General features: G+C 36.3%; 1 protein-coding gene across 7 annotated transcripts; it reads right to left on the reverse strand.

Annotated features, from left to right (window-relative positions):
- Positions 1–440: 440 nt before the first annotated feature.
- MTRF1 (mitochondrial translation release factor 1) lies at positions 441–20,944 on the reverse strand. Of its 7 annotated transcripts, none has more exons than XM_079136539.1 (8): positions 20,687–20,944; positions 19,206–19,363; positions 18,333–18,758; positions 16,630–16,721; positions 15,085–15,166; positions 14,775–14,882; positions 6,234–6,406; positions 441–1,416 (listed from the first exon to the last, which is right to left on the reverse strand). In XM_079136539.1, exons 3-8 carry the CDS (start codon positions 18,748–18,750, stop codon positions 1,273–1,275), a joined length of 1,017 nt encoding a protein of 338 aa, XP_078992665.1. In that variant the 5' UTR covers positions 18,751–18,758; positions 19,206–19,363; positions 20,687–20,944; the 3' UTR covers positions 441–1,272. The 7 variants fall into 7 exon arrangements, with proteins under 7 accessions (XP_078992665.1, XP_078992663.1, XP_078992666.1 ...); XM_079136537.1 differs by having other exon boundaries at positions 18,333–18,779; XM_079136540.1 differs by lacking the exon at positions 19,206–19,363 and having other exon boundaries at positions 20,651–20,944.
- Between the last annotated feature and the right edge of the window lie 418 nt (positions 20,945–21,362).

Here is a 21,362-nt window from a genome sequence, read left to right on the forward strand (position 1 = left end):
CAATATACCCTAGTGATTTCCAGAAAGGCTCAGGAATTGAGGCACCAGGGATTTCAGAAGTTAGGGCTGAGGCATTGGGAGGTAAAAACAGTCTGTATAACAAGTAGATCTTCAAGTCCTCTCCCTCAATCTGCAGGAGGCAAGAGTAAATAGTCTTTGGAGAATTAAATTAGGGAACTTCCAATCTTGGCAGTAGTACAAATGAGGGCAGATATGGGCATGACACTGAAAACAAGAGAATTAAATAAAAGACTACTCATTGAGCAATGAGAATTGAATCTTACTTTTATGTGTATTCTAAAAGAATCATCTTCTTCTTCTTTTCCTTTTTTTTTTCTTTTTTTTTTTTTGGTTCCAGGGATTAAACTCAGGGGCACTCAACCACTGAGCCACATCACCAGCCCTATTTTGTATTTTATTTAGAGACAGGGTCTCTGAGTTGTTTAGCACCTCACTGTTTCTGAGGTTGGCTTTGAACTTGCGAATGTCCTGCCTCAGCCTCCAGAGCCACTGGAATTACAGGTGTGCACTGCCATACACAGCAGGATTCTTTTTAGGAGAAAAAAAAAACTACATATGTGTAATATAAAAAGCAATTTAAAAAGAAAAGAAACAAAAAAGTGAATTTTTTAAAATCTAAAAATGTTAGAAATACAGTCAATGCACCACCTAACAGCATTTTGGTCAATGACAGATTATATATACTCTGGTTATCCCATAAAATTATAGTGCCTAGTGATATCATAGACCTCTTAGTTTGTGAACCTCTATAATGTTTGCACAATGACAAAATTGTCTAATGATGCATTTCTTAAAATGTATCCCTATTGTCAAGCAATGTATTTAAAATCATATTAAGAACTATAAAACTATCCCACAGTATACCAAAATTATCAATAATCAAAATAATAGCATTAATGCAGCTGAATCTCATGGAGCTAACAGTGGTCAACCTACAAGGTGACAAAAGACCCACGGAGGTGGTGTACACAAAACTATTGCTGTGTTTCATTTGTACTTGGGCTGGAGCCCCTCTGGTTGCTCACACCTGTCCAGTATACTGTGAGGCAGCTTCCCTGGATAGGTCGGCTCATCATCTGCATCCTTTGAGAGAGACATCTTTTCCACATGAAAGAAGAATATAAACACAATGAGGACCCTGGATCCACATTACCAGTGTTACCTTTAAAGATGTTGTACAGGAGCCAGGTACTAACATAGGACTACTTCCTTACAAGTGCTAAAGAGTTAAGATGTGAAAAAAGGATAAAATCACAAAAGCAAAGGGACTTGCTTACCTGTGGGGATGTGGACAAGCCTGACAGCACTGTCTGTTGTATTAACATGCTGCCCTCCTGCTCCTTTGGCTCGAAAAGTATCTATTCGCAAATCCTTGGGGTCAACTTTCACATCTACCTAGAAGAAAAAGGTATAACAAGTACATTCTAGACTCCATAAATACATGAATATTAAATTTATTTTTATATTTTTCAAATAAACTGAACTGGTTTGTGTTAAGTCACAGCCATTAAGCTAAAAGAAGAAATAATTACACGAAGGAAAAAAACCCAAGCTCCCTATTTTGATGAAACAATGACAGGATGTTATGAAATCACCAAGTTATATACAATCTTTCAAAAATTTCATTCTCTAACATCCTATAGTTATATTATATAGAACATACAAAATGTATATAAAAGGTACACATATTTTGTTAATTCAAAATCATCATTTATGGATCCCTATTTGTAAATATACCTTGCTTATTAAAAAATTTATTTGCATCCCCCAAGTCAATACCAATAACACTTTTACAGTCCTTTGCAGACATGCACAGGGCACTGAAAAAATCGAGTTGCTCTATATTCTTACATTTTCAGCTGTGGTCAGACAAGATGACATTCTACCTTCTTGTTTCAGTTCTCAGAGATGACCAGAACACAGACAGGGTGGGGGCAGGGAAGTGTGGTACAAGAAGCTTTGAATCTGAGGCCAGTTAAATGGGGTTTGTTTTGTTTTGTTTTTACTTAAACCAAGGTCTTACTATGTTGCCTAGTCTGGTCTTGAACTCCTGGGCTCAAGTGATCCTCCTGCTTCAGCCCCCTAGGTAATCAGAGCTATAAGCACTCACCATGGTGCCTTGCTAGAACAGGGTTTAAATCCCAGCTCTAGTATCTGGAGCAGCCAGGATAAGCCTCAGACAAGTCACTTAGACTCATCAGCCTCCTTTTCTCTTTTGTAAAAGAAAGAAAATAGAATCTAACACTATGGGTTGTTTTTAGGATTTAAGATTATAATTTAGCAAATACTGAACCACTGCTCCTAAAATTAATTTGGAAATTCTTGAACCATTGTTCCTCAGTGGCTCAGTATTTGCTAAATGTTTGCTGGAACTTTACTGAGCTAACTACTGCAAATAATGATTGGGGTGTGTGTGTGTGTGTGTGTGTGTGTGTGTGTGTGCGCGCGCACACACCAATAGGTTGAAAAGTCGCCCCAGAAAAAAGTGTTGATGTTTTTGACTCATTGAACCTAATTTGAAAAAGGTCTTGGCAGATGTAATTAAGATGAGGTTATACTGAATTATCCAAATAAGCCCCAAATACAATGTCAAGCATCTTTACAAGAGAAAACTAGAGGAGAGAGATCATGTGAATTCAAACTATAGAGTTGTATAGCTTCAAGTCAAAGAACACCTGGAACCACCTACAGCTGGAGGAGCAGGGGAGAACTCCCTCAGAGCCTTCAGAGGGAGCCTGGCCCTGCTGTCACCTTCATTTTAGAATTCTGGCCCCTATAGCTGAAAGGGAATAAATTATTGTTGTGTTAAGCCACCCAAGTTCGTGGTAATTTCTTAGAGTAGCCTTTGTAAATGTGTATGTGTGCATATATATGTTTGTGTATTTAAAATAGTATTTAAAACAGATATGCTGTTATAGTTTGAATCTTGAATGTCCCCTAAAGACCCATGTGTTAAGGGCATGGTCCCCAGCCTGCATCCTTCTTGGAAGTAGTGGAATCTTTACAGGAGGGCCTAGTGGTAGAAGTTAGGTAACTGGGGGCATGCCCATGAAGTGGGTATTGAAACTCTGATCCCTTCCTCTGTCTTTGCTTCCTAGCTGCCATGAGATAAGTAGCTTTGTTCCACCACACATTCCCCACCATGATATTATGGCTTACCATAGGCCCAAAGGCAATAGGACCAATTGATTATGGACTAGGAGCTCTAAACTGTGCGTAAAAATAAACCTTTCCTTCTTATAAGCTGATAATCTCAGTAACCTGTCACAGTGACAGAAAGCTGAATAATACATGCTGTTTTTAGGGGAAAGCCAACATTGTGTTCTATATTCACTAGTATGAGTGACAGACAACAAATGTAAGTTCTCTTTGAAAAGTAAACTAATAAAGTTGCTTGTTCATTTTATGTTCCTCTAAAATGAGGACTACACATGAAGAAAAAGATTATACAGCTTTTGTTAACACATACTAGCACAGGGGTTGTGGTTCAGTGGTAGAGCGCTTGCCTAGCATGTGGGAGACACCGTATTCGATTCTCAGAACCACAAAAAAATAAATAAAACAAAGATATTATGTCCATCTACAGCTAAAAATATACTAGTAAAAGCTACCTTAAAATTCAATAAACACTAAAAAGATTATTTCTCCATTTCGTGTGGTTACAGTATAATTAGTTATATTGTTATATAATTAACATGTGGATGTTATATATCATATTCTTCAAATGTTATAGAAACCTAATGACTCTTGGGGAATTCTGAACACAAAAACAATGACTTAAAAACATACTAAGAATTTTAAAATTTAAGTAAGAGAATATGACCCACATTTAGAAAAGTGACGTACACAAATGAGTTTAGTGTTCAAGAATATGAAGACATAAGGGCAGGTAAGAATGGGTGGAAGAAATAAAATGGTAGAAAAACAATTCTAGGTTTTGATTTTTGAACCATGTAAATGCTTACATATACCAAAAATAAAATTAAACAAAAGAGGAAACAAAAATCAAATCCTAAAATTAAATACAAACAGAAACAAAAGAACCAAAATATTTATCGTAACAACTACATAGAAAAAACTGTGATGGTCTTTGAAGATAGTTTTCTGACTACACATTCTTGATGAGATACAGTCTAAGGACAAAAATCTTAAACATTACTCAGGAGTTTACTATTAGTAATGCTGGTATTATAATTTTGAAACTTTAAAAATATTGTATAATAAAGCAAATAATTAAACAAAGTAAAATAAAGATCTTTTATTCTTAAATGTAAATATAAATACAAAATATAATAAGCAAGGGGTAAAATGTTAATTTTATTAATGAATTATTAAATTTATTAATTTTATTAGTAAATGTAATGTTAAATTTGAATTGGTAGTATGAAACTTACTTTAAAATATATTTCTTAATTCTGTCCACTGGAATTCTAGAAGTTGGAATGCTCTAGTAATAATGAGCACAACAAGTACCCAAATACTCCTTCTGGGATACATTCCCCAATAAAAAGGACAGGCTAACTTCAGGTCTGAGACAAGACAGTACTGGAACTGGTATAACTAACAGTACCACAAAGCAAGACTGATGGGGTCAATTCCAAAAAAGACAAAATGGGTACCCTAAAAAGGCTACTACCCACCAAATAGAGGATAATATAAACATCAAGAAGAATAATAACAGAATGGATTAAAACATAAATCTATGAATCTATAATGAGGTTAGTATATAAAACTTGATATCAAGAGTTTGTAATGATCCCTGTGGCTTGGGAGGCTGCAGCAGAGGAATCTAAATTCAAAGCCAGCCTCAGCAACTTAGCAAGGCCCTAAGCAACTTAGTGAGACCCTGTCTCAAAATAAAAAATAAAAAGGGATGGGGATGTGGCTCAGTGGTTAAGCACCCCTGGGTTCAATCCCTGGTACCAAAAAAAAAAAAAAAGAAAGAAAGAAAAAGAAAACTGTGGACCTAAGATTGCTGAGGACAGGATATATGCACTCTAGAGATTACCTAGTAATTGCAAAGGGGAATGGATATAGACTTTTGCAATGGAGGTATTTTGTGTGGCCACCATCCTAACTAAATGCTCAAATTAAGCTTAACTAAAAGTGGGACAATCTGACATATGTGCCTTCTGATAAGATGCAACATAACTCTAAATGTACCTATGAAATATTCTTTCTCAAAGCCTATATCCTGAATGTAATGGAACAGAATATTTAGATATTACTTTTAATGTATTAGCAGGGGATAATGAAACAAGTTAAACAATACCACGAAGAAAAAAATAAGATGAATCCAGAATGAAAAACACTGTATAAGACAAATAGTGCAGACTATTCAGTAGTTGCAATGTTGAATAACTTGACAGGCCCTTCCAAGTTTTCAAGTGTTCAAAAGCCAATGCTGTTAGAGAAAAAGATGTAAGACTGCTCCAGACTTCAAATGATATAACAACAATTACAATGTGTTGAAACACAACTGAGTCCTGTTAAAAAAAATAGTCACAAAAATACTTCTGTGTTGACTGCGGAAATTATAAAATGGACTAGATTTTAGATAATATTACATAATTGGGCTAGGAGTATAGCTCAGTGGTAGAGTGCTTGCCTAGCATGTGTGAGGCCCTGGGTTTGATCCTGACATGGCAATAAATAAATAATAAGCAAACGTAAAAAATAAAAATAAGATTACACAATTATGAGCAATTTTCATAGATGATGATATTGTACTTATATAGGACAATGTCCTCACTCTTGGGAGATAAAAATGGAATATTTGAAGAGTAAATCTTATGGGGTCTGCTATATCTTTTATAATTCACCAAAAAAAGATATAAAAATATATCTATGGGAGTCAAGCAAATATAACAATTGCTGACTCCAGGTAAAGATCACAAAAGTTTAAAGTTTTTGTTGTGGTAGAAACCCCATGCAGATATTACATTACTGACCCTGAAATATCTGTGGAATTAATTTTTTTCTTAACATAAAACTTAAGTAACAATATTTAAAAAGCTCTGTGGATACAGTTTTAAAAGAAGTCACTTCTATTTTAAACACAGTATCTTAGTAAGGGATAGCAGAGGCAACTTTACCTGGGGAAAGATTTCCCTTCAGAAACTATGAAATCCAATCAATGTTGGATTTTATAGTTTCTAAACACAAAACCTAATTGCATTAAGTGAGTTTTCAACATATCCTGGTGAGGTTACCTCATCTGGCTGAGGAAGGACAATGACTGACATTGTTCCTGTGTGAATACGCTGCATCCTTGATGATAGGCCCACCTCAGGGATTCGCTGAACTCGGTGAATTCCACCTTCATACTTCAAATGCTTATAGACATTTTCACCAGAAATTCGAGCAGCTGCATGATGTAGTCCACCTAGGAAGAAAAATTCAGAAATATTTACAGATTCTACTTTGAAAGGGATCAGGATCCTAAATGTCCTCAATCTAAGGTCTAAATGTAAGCATAGAACCAGAGATGAGAACACAAAGTAGGTAAAAAAGTATATTTTCACAATGTAAATATACCAATTTATAAAAGGAAACACCGAAATACTGTTTATGGTTATCTCTGGGGAATAGAATAACAATAGGTTTATATTTACTTTTCATATTTTTTGTTTGTAAATATTCTATAAGAAACAAGTTTTACTTTTATGATAAAAAAATACTATTGGAAAAAAGTACTGAGACACTTTCTACATTGAATTAGGTTATGTTGTCTTAGGCTAATATGATGCCACATGTAAAAGAATACCCAATAATTTTGTGATATTGAATGATTTGATAGGCCCTTCCAAGTTTTCAAGAATTTAATGAAAGTCAGCTGGAGCTTACTTGTGGAGTGGGAAGAATGTCACACACACACACAAATCTTAATGCCTAGGTTTAGCTTCTGTGTATGTGTGTGTGTGTGTGTGTGTGTGTGTGTGTGAGATCATGGATTAAATGTGGGGCACTCTATCACTGATCCCCAGTCCTTTGATTTTATTTGGAGACTGGGTCTCACTAAGTTGCCCAGGTTGGACTCAATTGTGATCCTCCTGCTTTAGTCTTCCGAGTAGCTGGAATTATGGGTAAGTCACAGCACCCACTTGATTTAGGCTTCACTCGTCTTTATCTAACATGCTTTTTAAAAATCTTTTTTATGATACAATAATATTCAGATACAGAAAATCACAAGAATCAATATATGGCTTAATGACAACCACTTGGGTCAAGAAGAACTTTACTGGTTTCCCCATGTTATAGTTTGGATCTGGAATATCCCCTGAAGGCTCCTATGTTCAAGGTTTGGTCCCCAACATAGTAATGTTTACAGGTGGGGTTTTGGAGCAGTGATTGGATCATGAGGGCTCTAACCTCATCAATGGACTAATCCATTGACAGATTCACAATTAAATGGACTATTGGGAGGTAGTGGAAACTAGGAAGAAGGGCCTAATTGGATGAAGCTGGTCACTATGGGCATGCTCTGGAAAGGTATATCTTGTCCTAGGCCCCTTCTTGGCTCTTTCTGTTTCCTGGCCACCATGAGGTAAGGAGCTCTGTTCCACCACCTGCTCCCTGCCATGATGTTCTGCCTCCTAAAGGTTCAAGCAAAAGAGCCAAGTGACCATGTACTAAAACCTCTGACACCGTATGCCAAAATATCTTTCCTCCTCATTTTTCTTAGGTATTTGGTCAGTGACAAAAAGCTTACATACCCAATAAGAACTCCTAAAACTCAACTTCCCTTGTGAATAACCATCATCTTATCTTTTATTATAATTATATAGCCTAAATGTACATTCCTAGGTACTCAATCTGTCCATTTAAAAAAAAAAAAAAACTGAGCCTGGCATGGTGGCGCACACCTATAATCCCAGCGACTGGGAAGCTTGAGGCAAGAGGATTGCAAGTTCAAAGCCAGCCTCAGCCAAGGCCCTAAGCAACTCAGCGAGACCCTGTCTCAAAAAAGATAAAAAATTAAAAAGGGTTGGGCATGTGGCTCAGTGGATAAATACCCCTGGGTTCAATCCCTGGTACCAATAATAATAATAATTTTTTTAAAAAATTGAGGGTCTATATAGGTCAGTGGTAAAGCTGGTATTAGCATACACAAAGATCTGGGTTCAATCCCCAGAATGAAAAAAAAAAAAAGAGAATCTTTAAGTCTCTTAATCTATGTTTATCATTCAATTAACTTTAAAGGAGAGATTTATTTTGGCTTCTGGTTTTAGTCCAAGGTTGGCAGGCTCCATTGCTTTGGGCTTTAGATAAAGTAGAAAATCAAGGTAGCAGGAGTGTGTGGTGGAATAAAGTGGCTCACTTCAAGTCAGACAGGAGAAGGGAGTGTCTGGGGACAAGACGTACCTTTCTAGGAGTTATCTTCAGTGACCTAGTTTTTCCAACAAGGCTGCACCTCCTCAAGTTTCTACCACCTCCCAACAGTGCCACCAGCTGGGCACTAAGCCTTTAACAACACTTGAGCCTTTGGGGGACCAAACTATGACAAAAAACTTGGGCTGCTGGTCTACAGAATTTCCACCAGCCTGGTTTTGCAGATTGCAAACACTTGGTGCAATTTAACTATTTTGCTGACCCCTGTATTGGCTGCAATTTGGTAGCTGGGTCCAGAGACTAGATTGACATCAGCTTGAGCCCCTTGTCAAGATTATAGAAGATATGTAATGTTCTTTTTAAGGTCTTTTGATGTGATGCTTAATGCATCTTGGAGTTATAAAATAATCTTTATCATCTCTGTCTTATTTTTTAATTAAAAAGCATATCTATAGAGAGGGAACTATTTCTTTTTGTCCACTATTTGATTACTCAGTGATACAACTATATATGACAGTCAAGATAAAATGCTTATCCTGTCCCTTTACCAGTTTTACCAATATACCAGTGTTTTCCTGCATTACAATGAATTGGAACCTTCTATCCTCTGAATATGACCAATTATTTTTAAAAATATCATCATGTACTCAAAGAGCACAAACTCATCTAGCATGTTTAAATCAATTGCAATTATTATTACTGAAGTTCAATTTGTCCCATCATTGGCCAATGGAAGCCTCTATAGGTCTACTTTTTCATTCCTTTGTCATTACCCTTCCTAAAGTGTAACAGGATACTTTTTTATCAAAAAAGATAAAAAATTAAAAAGGGTTGGGCATGTGGCTCAGTGGATAAATACCCCTGGGTTCAATCCCTGGTACCAATAATAATAATAATTTATTATTATTATCTCAAAATTTCTTACCCCAAGAAAATCACTTTTACATTTGGGGGTTTTGTAGAGATACCTTGTACTAGTGTTAGTGTGAATGCCATTTTGGTATTCTTGGTTTTGCTATTGAGTTGTTCTGTGTTTAAGTAGAGATTCAGAAAGACTGAAAACTATGTTGCTGTGGCTGAAGCCATCTTCCTAATAAGCTTCTAATAAGAACATAGTACTATGAAGTCAAATCTAACCCACCTGGTTTCCAGAGTCAGTACATTAGACAAAAATTGGGTATAGTTTTAGATTATCCTTACAAATGCCTTAAGAAGGTATCAAAGAGTGACATACTGTCTATTTATAAGTTCAACATAGCTGGTCTTCCTCCAGCAATGGATTAAATTATGATTAATCTTGAGTACCACAAAAAGTTGACATGCACTTAGGGAACAGACAGGGAAAATTTAATTGTTTAACAATCATATTCAGTGTTTAAAGACAGTTACAGTACCAAAGACACCCAGGAACTGAAACAGTAGAGCCACAACAAATTTAATTTTTTATGTTTGTGAAACTGGGATTGAATTCAGCACCTTGCTCATGCTAGGCAAGTGCCCTACCACTAAACTTCATTCTCAGTCCTCCTCATGCTTTACTTTTAAAATTATTCTTCCCATCCCTTTACTTCATGTTGAATGCCAATATTTGAATTTATATAAGCTGAAAAGGAGAAGGTTATAACTTTCCTATATAAATTAATAGATCCAGTGTTAGGCTGCCTAAGTTCAAATTCGAACTGTGTGCCCACATGCAAGCTACTTAACTTGTTAAGGCACTGGTTTCCTTAATTGTAAAGAATAATATATAACTAAATTGGAGCACTGCATTCAGCTATTCATGCTGAAGACTATGTAAGCAGTGTCTCAAGGAATACATAGGCATATGACATACCCTTAAATTTGACATACTATTCAAGGTTTTTTGGGGGGGACAGGGAAAAAAAGACAAACATACATGGAACATTTAGTATGATGCTGACATTTAGCTACAGACAAGTATCAGTATTAACTAGAACTACATCACAAGCTCTCCTGGACCAGTATGGTATCTCATGGAAAGGAAAGGCTATCAAACTAAATTGCTTGTAGGGCTGGAGAGTTGACATACTCTTGAGGGAGGGCAGTGAAGGTGTATTGCAGGACTTGCCATACGAGAGTTAACTGCTTCTGGTGGTCCTTATTGACAGAGATAAAAAGGCATTTGCCAGATCAATACATGCTTAAGAGGTACCAGGGGATGTCTGAATTTGCTTAAACAATGAAACTACATTTGGTATAGCAGCTGCAATTGGAGCCATGACCTAGTTAAGTTTTGATAATCTACTATTATTCCCTAAAACCCATCTGTTCTCTATACAGGTCAAATAGGAGAGATGTATAGTATTTGATGGTGGCACTAATCTCTATGATCCCTCTGGGAATATGCTGCTGTATTAGGTTTACTATTTTTTTATGTAACAGCAATTATAATGACTTCCATTAGGCCTTTCTTACCATAAATAGCCTTTGTTACACCAGTTAGGGAACCAATGTGGGGATTCTGCCAGTTGTTGAGTAGTTCGTTCCAATTATGAATTCTGCAACTGGGAAATAACCAGAGGATGGGTTTGGGAACCCACTGGGCCCACTGTGAGATGGACCTAAAGTAAAACTCATTTACTGATCACCTGACCTCCATAAGCCCCTACTCTGCCTGGTAGACCACAGTGATGTTTTGGATTTCCTTGGATTAATTTAGTTCAGATCCAGTGTCCAGTAGTCCTGGAAGCATTTATTTCCTTTTCTCCAGTGCACAGTAACTGTTAAAATGAGCTAGTTCCCTTTTGGGGAGCAGGAAGAAAACTTAATAGTATAAGTTTTGGCAGTGCACCAGTGTTCCTCCTTCAAGGGGATCCATCCTCCTCTTCATTCAAAGAGTTTTGGGTCTCTAAACCAGCACAAGTCTGGGAACTGACTGAAGGACTGTGAATCTCTGCATTTATGATTTGGTTAGACTTTTCTTCACATGACCCAGCACTTTTATATTATGCAGAACACATAAGAATTCATAGACTTCTTATTATTTTCTTGCAGGAATACTATGACCAATGCCATAAGTCTGTGAGAGTCAAACTGTTCTGACTGCTGCATTGAATCTGTTGTCCAATAACTATACCCACCTTGCCTTTAGGTTAGTGACACCATTTGGTCCCTGCTGCCCTGGATTCAATTACTCCCACTGCATATAGGTTTCCAAATTCAAGGACCCAGGTTCCCACTATAAGGTGTGGCCTATAAAGAGTAATCAGTAGGCTCTTTGCTAGGGCTCCCTTCACAATTTTATTTCTCACAGTCATAGTAAAAGGTATGTCTCTTGGAGACAAAAGATTAATCACAACACCACTTCAAGTGGCCTCTCCCTGAATTCAACTAATGAGTAGATAATAACAAAACAAAATTATAAACATTAATCTGTTGGGGGTAGAGAAGATAATACAACACATTTCATGAAATCCCTTTAACTTGGAAAACATTTCGATTCATTAGATACTAGGTGTGTAGAATAACAGAGTCAGGCATGTACTACAAACCAAGAGTCATTTCCTTTCACAACTTCAGTTAATCGTTTAGACTACTGATATAATGGTTAAGTATTGTTTCTATTGTACCCAAAGTAAAGTAAAATAATTACGACTCTTAAGAGTTAATATATGAATTTTACAATAAATCTTTTCTTTTCAACCTCAGAATCTCTGAGGATGCCTCCAAGTTCCTATTTTGATTAAACATTAAAAAAAGAAAAAAAGAATATATGATTTAACATACATGTTTTGTAAGGTATCTTTTCTCTATTTCCTACCCACATCTTTTTTCTTCTCCTGATTATAATAACAATTTTAAAATTATTTTACAATTTCAATGAATGTAAGTTTATTCTTAGTCTTTATTTTAAAGAAATTCAAGTGAAATATTTAGAGTAATGTTTTTTAAAAAGAGCTTTTTAGTTGTTGAAATATCTTTTTTTTACTTTGCCAATGAATCAGTGTTTCCCAACCATGGTTTAAACTATTCTACATACATGGAACAGAATCTTTCTTTCTGTTGCTACATTCATCTCCCTTTCATTCTTGAAAATTCTATTCAAAACACACATCTCAGAGGTCACTGATGACACTTCCCACCATCTTCTCTTTAGAATGCTACTGCCTCTGATTATCTCTTTCAAACTTTCTGCTTTTTCCTCCATAATGCTATACTGTCCTCATCCTTTTCCTGTGTATCTGACCTCTCTATTTCTTTTACCTACTATTCTCTTTTTCAATGTGGGTATTCCCCAAAGCCTGGTGCCCTAAATGTTCCCCCTCTATAGATTCTCCCTCACTTATTCTCTTAGAATTAGACATAAACTCTGTGCTAATAACTATCAAATATGTCTCCTGAATTCTGTTCTCACAATAGCTCTGTACACAATTTAGCATTTACTGGATATTTCTAAATGGATGCTATATTCAAAACTTAATTCAAAAACCACTCATCAGTGACTGGGGAATGTAGCTCCATGGTAGAAAACTTGTCGAGCATCTGCAAACCCTGGGTTCAATCCCCAGAACCAAAACAACAACCACCACAAGAAGAAAAACCATTCAACATTATTCTTCCAGAATGGGTTCTTGTTATCTATCTTCAACTTCATTCAGTAGAATGAACACAATCTCCCCAGCTAAAAAGATTAGAATCCCTGTGGCTCATCTCTATCAGAGGAAAATAATGGGCTGTAGTGTGGTTCCAGAGCAGAAAGACCTGAATTTAATCCCAGTATTACCATTACTTATTGTGTGATCCTGGATTATTTACTTACTCTCCAAACCCACATCTTCATCTGTAAAATGAGATTAATAGTATCTATCCCACAGATTGTGAGGATCAGAGTGGTGAGGTTTTACACACAGGACATGCTAGAGGAGTAATAGCCCTTCTTGTATCCAGTTAGTTACCAAATTTGCCTAACTATCCCTACTCTTAATTCTAACTCTTAGTCATGTCTGGATTACTTTGCAGGCTGCCTTAAATGTAGCCTCTTCAACCCATCCTTCAAACTCTTGTCAAAAGAATCTTCTCCAAATTTGTATTTTATCAAACCATATTCATATTGATTCTTTTTTGTTTGTTTTTTGTTTATTGGTACTGGGGATTGAACTCAGGGCCTTGTGCATGCTGGGCAAGTGCTCTATCACCGAGCCACCTCCCCTACCTCCCTATCTTTTTTTATTTTTATTTTGAGAAAGGGTCTTGCTAAGCTGACCAGACTGGCCTCAAAATTGTGATTCTCCTGCCTTAGAGTCCCAAGTAGCTGGGATTACAGGTGTGTGCCACCCACCTGCTTCATACTGATTCTTCAACAGCTCCTTATTCCCTATCAATCAAGGCTTGTTCAGCTTTCAAGGCTGTCCAAAACCCATCTACTCAAATCCATTTCAGCTATTACATCTCATTAAATATGCTGCCAGTAAACTGGCCTCCTCATTGTCCTACCCACAAACCAAAGTCTTTCCTACCACCATGCTGTTGCTCAGGCAGGTCATTCTTTCTGCTATTGGTATTTCCCTTTCCCAACCTCTGGTTGTATTTAAAATCTATACCAAGTACAACTTACTTATGTGTAGTACTTGGATTTCATTTCCCTCTACTTTTAAATTAAATTAATACTCTTTCCCTACTTTGAGTCTGTGGTTTAGTACTGATAATCTTTCTGTCTACTATGGTACAGCACCATGTAATCAAGAATACAAAAATATTCAGATGGACTAAAACAGAAAAGAGTATTAGATGTTCTAAGTTAACATATTTGAATATTTGAAGTGTAAGGTCTTGCACTGTTAGATTCATCATGTTGTATAATTTTTATTAGTTCAATTACAATGGAAGTTTCTTAAAAATAAAGACAAATGACTTTTTCTGCACTCCCATAAAATTCTAACACATCATTAGACAGTCTATATTGATAAGATTTTCTGATCCTATTATGTAATTGACAAAACTCTTTTAGAGTAAAAACTTTAGTATGCTTTTAGTTTGACCAGGTTTAGTACATGTCTGTCATCCCAGCTATTCAGGAGACTGAGGCAATAGGATCGCAAATTTGAGGGTAGCCCGGGTAACTTAGGTAGGCCCTGTTTCTAAATAAATAGGACTGGGAATGAAGTTCAGTGGTAGAGTACTAACAGAAAGCAATGATTTTAAGGCAAGGTAGATATCTATTCTGCCCAGGAAAATTTTCTTTAATATTCTTTCTCAGAAGGATGCTTCATCCTTTCTGCTCTCTTCTCCCATTTAAGAACTCTTCTCTACTCTACTGTTGTAAGTCTGTGTCACAGTATTTAATAAATAACAGATCACATGTTTTTTAAAACAGGATAACATGGTTCTAATCAATATCAGATGTAATATAATTTTCAGCATCTTCATGATTATAATTTTGAAAAATCTTCAAATATGCCTACCATAATCTGCTGGTGTATAATTCAGAAGTTCAAATTTCCAGTGTTTATAGTGTGAATAGTTCTGGTACATGTCAAATATTTCTCGGGTAAATTGTTGGCAGATATCACCTATAAGAAAACACAAAAAACATTTAGTCAGCACAAAGTTTTTGAAGAGAACTATCCTTAGGTAAGAGTCCCTTAGGAAACGAGGAGTAACTACTTCCAAAGATAAAACACATTTAATGAACTTTAAATGTTACAGTGTTATCAAATCAAGGTAAACTTCGAGAGTTTTTTAGGTCATTTATAATAACATTATTTTACTGACCTCCAGTAGTTCTTCCAGATGTCACTTCTAAAATAACATCATTTTGGTCATATTTCTCTTTTGGCACAAGACTCTGAAAAAGCTGGAAAAGATTTTCCTCGGTATATTATTATTACTTGAACTTAGATAAAAGCCCTTAAATCTTTAAAAAAATCCATAAGTAATAAAATTATATAGCATCCCCAGGAGGTTAGTTCTAAAATGGGATAATAAGTAAATCTAATTAGACTAAAACAGGTGATCAGTTCATGTTAACAATGAAGTTACTTGTCCACATATTCTGCAATGCTATCAGATTAATTTTCTAGAAGGTAGAAGTGTAGATCAAAGACCAGAGTGTTCCATTCAATTTTCTTCAGATTTTGCCTCTAATTATTAGTTCTGAACAGTAGCTTCTTTCATCTAATGAATAAAACAAGGTTTTCAAAGTTCTCATTTGGGATAAATACATATATATGATTGCATATTCTCCCCTGCTGTGTCAGTGGACACCATGTCATGCCTTGCCTTCTCAGTGAGGACACTCTTTAAATACTAGGTTGAAGAATCCTGAGATGAAACTCAAAAGAGTTTCTAAGCCATAACAAGAAAAAAAAAAAGTGGGTTCCGAATAAAGAAAGTAATCAACTTTCTTCTTAGGATAAAAGGAAAGAAATTTCCTTATTATTAAAAGATCTGTTAAGTCAAATTAAAAGTACCTACATGTCATGACTTTCCCTACTGCCAATTTCTGAAATACTCCACCTCTGCTAGAAATGATATAGTCTATGAGAGAGAATATTAAACTGAGGATCAGATACATTACTTTTGCCTTTGATTAACTGGTTAAATTGGTGATGAAAATAACTGATACTTCTACTTTGCTCCTCCAACCCCTGAAAAAGCCATTCTTCTGGATTCTCAGAGTAAGGATGCTGAAGGTAAGATGATGGCAAATATGATATGACAAAGGGAAATCTGATACATAGTGCTGTATTCTTCACTGTCTTTGTAGACAAACCATCCACTGAGTTAGAAGAAAAAGAAACCACCTTTGAAAGAAAAATCTCCCTTTATTGTCTAGGAGACACCAGCTGAGACTGACATATCATGAACCTTGAGAGGCTAAAGACTTACTAAACCTAACTAAAAAACTGTATTAACCAACTGTCTCTTTGCCCTTAGATTTGTTCCATTCTATCCAGAGTGCAAATTTCCAATATGAACCCATCCCTTCTCCTTTCAACATTAAAAATCCCTGACAGTTCCCCATGGTAACTAAATTTCTATACCAGCATGTCTTCTCTTGCCTGACAAGTTAACAAATGCAGCTTTTACTTATTTATTTTTGCTCTGGGTGTCTTTGTTTTATTCCTTGACATTCCAATCACTTTGATCTCATTCTACAACATATCCCAGCACTAAATCCAGCATAATTACTTATCATAAGAGAACACTTAAAAGACCAGTGTTTGAGAGATACTTTGAGCACCAACCCATAGTCTAGCAGGAGGAGTATTTCTTAATGTTAACATTATTGAGATTAGTCTACTTCCAAAAACATACCTCACTGTACAGCATGTTGATTTTTTGGTCAATGATTTGCCTTTCTTCCAATGCAAGTTCTTGTAATTGCTTTTCATCTTGTTTATTTAGACCTAAAAGCAAGCAGGAATTATGGTAAAGTTTTTAAATAGACAAAGTTTAAATAGTCACCTCATCTTTTGTCTACTAAGTTTTACTTCAATTAGGAAGAATATTTGGAAAATGTCAATAAGTTTTGCTAAGCATATTGACCACACTTCCAAAGACTGTGATTTGAATGTCTATAATAGAAAATAGTGATTAACTACACAGGTTTTTAAAAAACCCAGCTAACTAAATATAAACCAAAATAAGGTTAAGTTTTGGAGCCAACTGGGGTGAGCATTTCTGTTTGAAGGTGGTAGCCATAACTCAACACTCTGATGTGGTTCCAGCAGTGGCTGGAACCCCTTTGTTCAAGAAAAGTCAGTCATAAGAATTCTTGAGATCTCTTGACACACTCACATCTAGCACATTTTTAAAAAAACGCTATGTGGGTCAAATAAAATATAGCTTTGTAACCTGTGCTACATGAAAACAATGGTCCTTTTCATATATCTCAACAGCAGAAAGTTAAATCATGGAACTCTAGCAAAACAAGATAACAACGATATAATGGCAAAGTATGGTGAATCCCATGACCTTTGACTCCACCACTTTAGATGTTAAGCATGAATCAGTTGTGGTAGTTGCACACTAAGGTAGAAATTTTTGACTCTCAATAATTATAAGGAAGAAAATAGGCATGAAGAAATAATTACAAAAGAGAAAAGGCACATTATAAAATTCTTCTCTAGTCACAGAAGTCTTTAATCTGATGGGGATTCTGTGCCTCATTCACATTTTCATGGTTCCAAGCCTCAAGGGGGTCAGTCTGGGAAAGATGGACACATGTACACAATCATAGTATGTGATAAAGAGAATGCCATTGTGTCATGGGACACAAATGAAGTGGTGTGACCAGATTTCAGCACTTCAGGAGAGCGTCCTGGTTAAGGTGTCTTCTGAGCTATTTCTAATTGTAAATCATCTGCTGCAGAACTGTAATGTCACTATTGATATCACTTTGTGCACATACACCACAAGTGGAAACCAGGCTGACATAACTCTACAAATACCTCCTGGTTCAAAGGTATCAGGAAAACTTTCTCTTTTCTAATCACATAAAGTTATTTGTGTGGCCTCTTATTTTTTGCTATAAATCTGTAAAATCCAATCCAATTCAATTTTATTAGCTCAATAAGTATTTGGGAGTTTATTATATCCTATGATTGGTACAGGAGATATAAAAATAAGACTCAGGTCCTGTCCTTGAGGAACAGAGTGTGAGATCAGGGGTGGAGACTTCTTAGCAAGTACCTTAAGGAGCCTAATCTCTTAGTAATCATTAGTAGCTGAAACGTGTCAAATACTGTTAAATACAGAGTTCTTTTCTTGCCAAACATAGGGCTTACTGCTTGTAAGTAACTAAAAAAAGATATAGCTCAGATCTGTGGTTGTGGCTCGGTGGTACAGCACTTGCCTCACATGCATGGGGCACTGGGTTCGATGCTCAGCACCACATAAATAAAATAAAGATATTGTGTCCATCTACAACTAAAAAAATAGAAATAAAAAAACCATATAGTTCATTAAAGCTTTAACTTAGCCAATCCCGTACTTATATACATATAGCTTTTACTTACTTTTACACATTGATTCTAATTCTTTAATTGCTTGTTCAGTCTCCTGAATTTCTTGGCAAATGGCTGCAAGTGGTGCCAACTCAGCATGCCTTTGGTTCAAGGACCTTTGGTCCCTTTCATTCAAAGAGTTATCCTGTAAACACTGACCAAGTGCTTGATACTCCTTATTTAAGTCTTCCATATATTTCTGTAGTGCGTTATGCTTCCAGAGCATTCTGGTATCTTGATGACAGTATCTCCTGGACCAATTCTTACTTAACAGACAATGGAAAATGTGATTCCTATTTTGTCTAAGAACCCAGGGCTCTGAATGGAGATGTATCTGTCTAAAGTGATGAGAATGAAGGTGTAGGTGATGCTGGGAATAAGCATTAAGAGATGTATGTCTAAAAAGCCAAACACACAGGTGACGATTCATTTCAGCATCTGAAATACAATAAACACAACCTGAAAAGAAAAATAAACTCTAAAGATATATGGCACAATAAAGTTGGAACTTTAAATAAATCTTGCTTAGCTTACTGAATCAGCCAGCTCAAAACACAGCCCCAAAGTTCAATAACTCACAAGAATTCTTCAAACTTCTGAATAAAATAAATGAAAACACAATTGTTTTCCACCCCCACCCAACATATATGATTAAAGAATGCAAATGAGTAGGAGTATAACTAACAAATATACTAACAAAATGGGCTAAATTAGCTATTTTCTAGAAACTATCCAGGATCAAAAACTGTGTGTCAAAAAACATTTGGAAACTACAAAATAATTGGGCAAACTTTAGGTGGTTCATGGTTACAGATTTTTAAAGTTTAAATATTATTGTCTAATTCTTTAATTTTAGGCTTTGAGAGGTCCTACAAATTCAGATACCTTTATTGTGACTATTCACTCTGGATAAAGATAGAGCTGGTATCTGAATGCAGGCTGAAATTCCAAGATTAATGCTTTTTCATTCTCGATTTAGCAGTCACTTTTAACTGAGATCCTTAAGAAGAAAACTTTAATATTAAGAGAACAAGGAAGTAGGTCTGGTGAAAAAGGGACAATGACGATAAGTGAAAAAAAGCAGAACACAAAACAATATAAATTCAATTGTGTTTTCAAAAATAATAAAACATGGGGAAAAACCCTACTGGAAGTATGAAAGTATTTTTTAAAAAGAAAACCAAAGCCAGGCATACCAAAATGTTAATAAGATGATCATCTACAGATTAGGTACCTTTTGCTTGATTTCCACTTTTCCAAGTCTTCTACATAGATAGCACATATTACTTTCAAAATTTAAAACAAGGTTACTTTAAAAAATTATAGGTTAGTAGAAATTGACTATGTACAATAATTATCTGTTCTCCTTCCCTCAAACAGAGATAATCAAGAGCTAACAAGAGTACACAATGATTTTGAGTAAGAAAGAGAAAAGAGCTGGGTGCAATGGCACATGCCTATAATCCCAGAGACTTGGGAGGCTGAGTCAGGTGGATGACAAGTTCAAGGCTAACCTCAGCAACTTAGCAAGACACTGTCTCAAAATAAAAAATATAAAGGGCTGGGGATGTAGCTCAGGAGTTGAGTGCCCCTGGGTTAAATCCCCAGTACCCAAAAAGAAAAGAAAGGTAAAATATAAAGTGTTTTAAGAAAAACAGCTTGCCTCTAAAATTCTAAGATTCAAGATTGAAATAAGGGTTAAATTTTGTCACCATCTCCAGATAGGAGGTGCATTTCACACATTTGACCTAAAACTGTTAACAGCATTATTGCTTAGGAAATAAACTATTCAGAATGTCTCTAAAATATTCATCATTTAGGGTTCTATTGATTATACTGAATCACATTTGGAAATGGGTTGTGGAAGCATGCACCAAGGCTCAGGGTCACAGATCTATCACTCCTCCAGCAGTTTCTGTGCATCCCAAGCTCATCGGAGTGAGTCCATTTGATAGTGAAAAAAATAAAAGGATGACAAGTATTTTTGGTAATATTCTAGCTAAAATTTCCATTTTAGGAACAGCAGAAAAACTCTCAAGGTCATGAACCTCCAAGTTACGGGTTAAAATCAAGATATTTTTTTCTCTAGGATCATCTATACCTGATTCGAGCAAAATTTCTCTAGCACCCAAAATAATGGTGGGAGTCTGACATTTTAAAAGCGCTTCTCAGCGTTAGTATGTCCAAAGTGACGGTAAGCCGGCGCAAAAGCGGCACTTGCAAACCACACTGTGCAAATCACCGTTGTGGAGCCATTCCACAGGAAGGCACCACCGGAAGGCGGACGGGAAAAATGAGTCCCGGTTAGATCCGTAAAGAATTGTGAACACCTATGAAAAGTAAAAGAGGTCATTAGCTTTCCTTACTGAGGTGGAACCTTCCGTGACCCTCCACAGTTCAGCTGGTCACACCCGGGATCACTTTCACTTTCCGGTTCACTCCTTCCGGGTTGACACTTGCTCCGGGCTCCTCCTCGGTCTGGACCTTTCTACAGAGTAGTTCTTGGGCGTCCCTAACAGTGAGCTAGAATGAGAGAAATGACAAAGCGAGAAAGAAATCTTTCGGAGATGAAACGTGCTTTATTTATCCGGAGTGAGATAAATGTGTTCCAATGGTGAAAGGGAGGAGGGTCAGAGAGGAGAATGAACCACAACTCCCAGGATCCGAGGGGCTTCCACCAAGGAATCCTGGGAGTTGTAGTCTCCCGGGATCCGAGGGGCTTCCGCCAAGGAATCCTGGGAGTTGTAGTTTGTCCTGCGGCAGGTCCCTCGCCACTCCCACTCCTAACCTTGAGCCAAAGGTGGAGAAGCTTTGATTTTCACAGGCCTGTGCAAACCAAAAAGAGAGATGGGGGCTGGGGATAGAGCTAAGTTGGTAGAGTGCTTGTTCAATTCCCAGCACCGGAAAAAAAAAAAAAGAGAGAGAGAGAGAGATGGTCTCTGTTCTAAGAGTTTAGGATTCACAATATGTTATAAGTGAAATTACAAGAATTTGTGTATATGTTAGGAACCCCTGAAATAGTGGTTTCTAATTTTTTTTATG

The sequence above is a fragment of the Sciurus vulgaris genome (assembly GCF_902686455.1).
Source record: "Sciurus vulgaris genome assembly, chromosome: 4".
Classification (NCBI taxonomy): Eukaryota; Metazoa; Chordata; class Mammalia; order Rodentia; family Sciuridae; genus Sciurus; species Sciurus vulgaris.

Excerpts from the sequence above, each read along its gene's own strand:
- MTRF1 (XM_079136539.1), bottom strand. The coding sequence starts at position 18,750 with ATGAATCGTCACCTGTGTGTTTGGCTTTTTAGACATACATCTCTTAAT. Across the intron at positions 16,722-18,332 it reads ATTAGAATCAATGTGTAAAA|GTCTAAATAAACAAGATGAA; the intron begins GTAAGTAAAAGC and ends GCTTGCTTTTAG. Across the intron at positions 1,417-6,233 it reads TCCTTCCTCAGCCAGATGAG|GTAGATGTGAAAGTTGACCC; the intron begins GTAACCTCACCA and ends TTTTTCTTCTAG.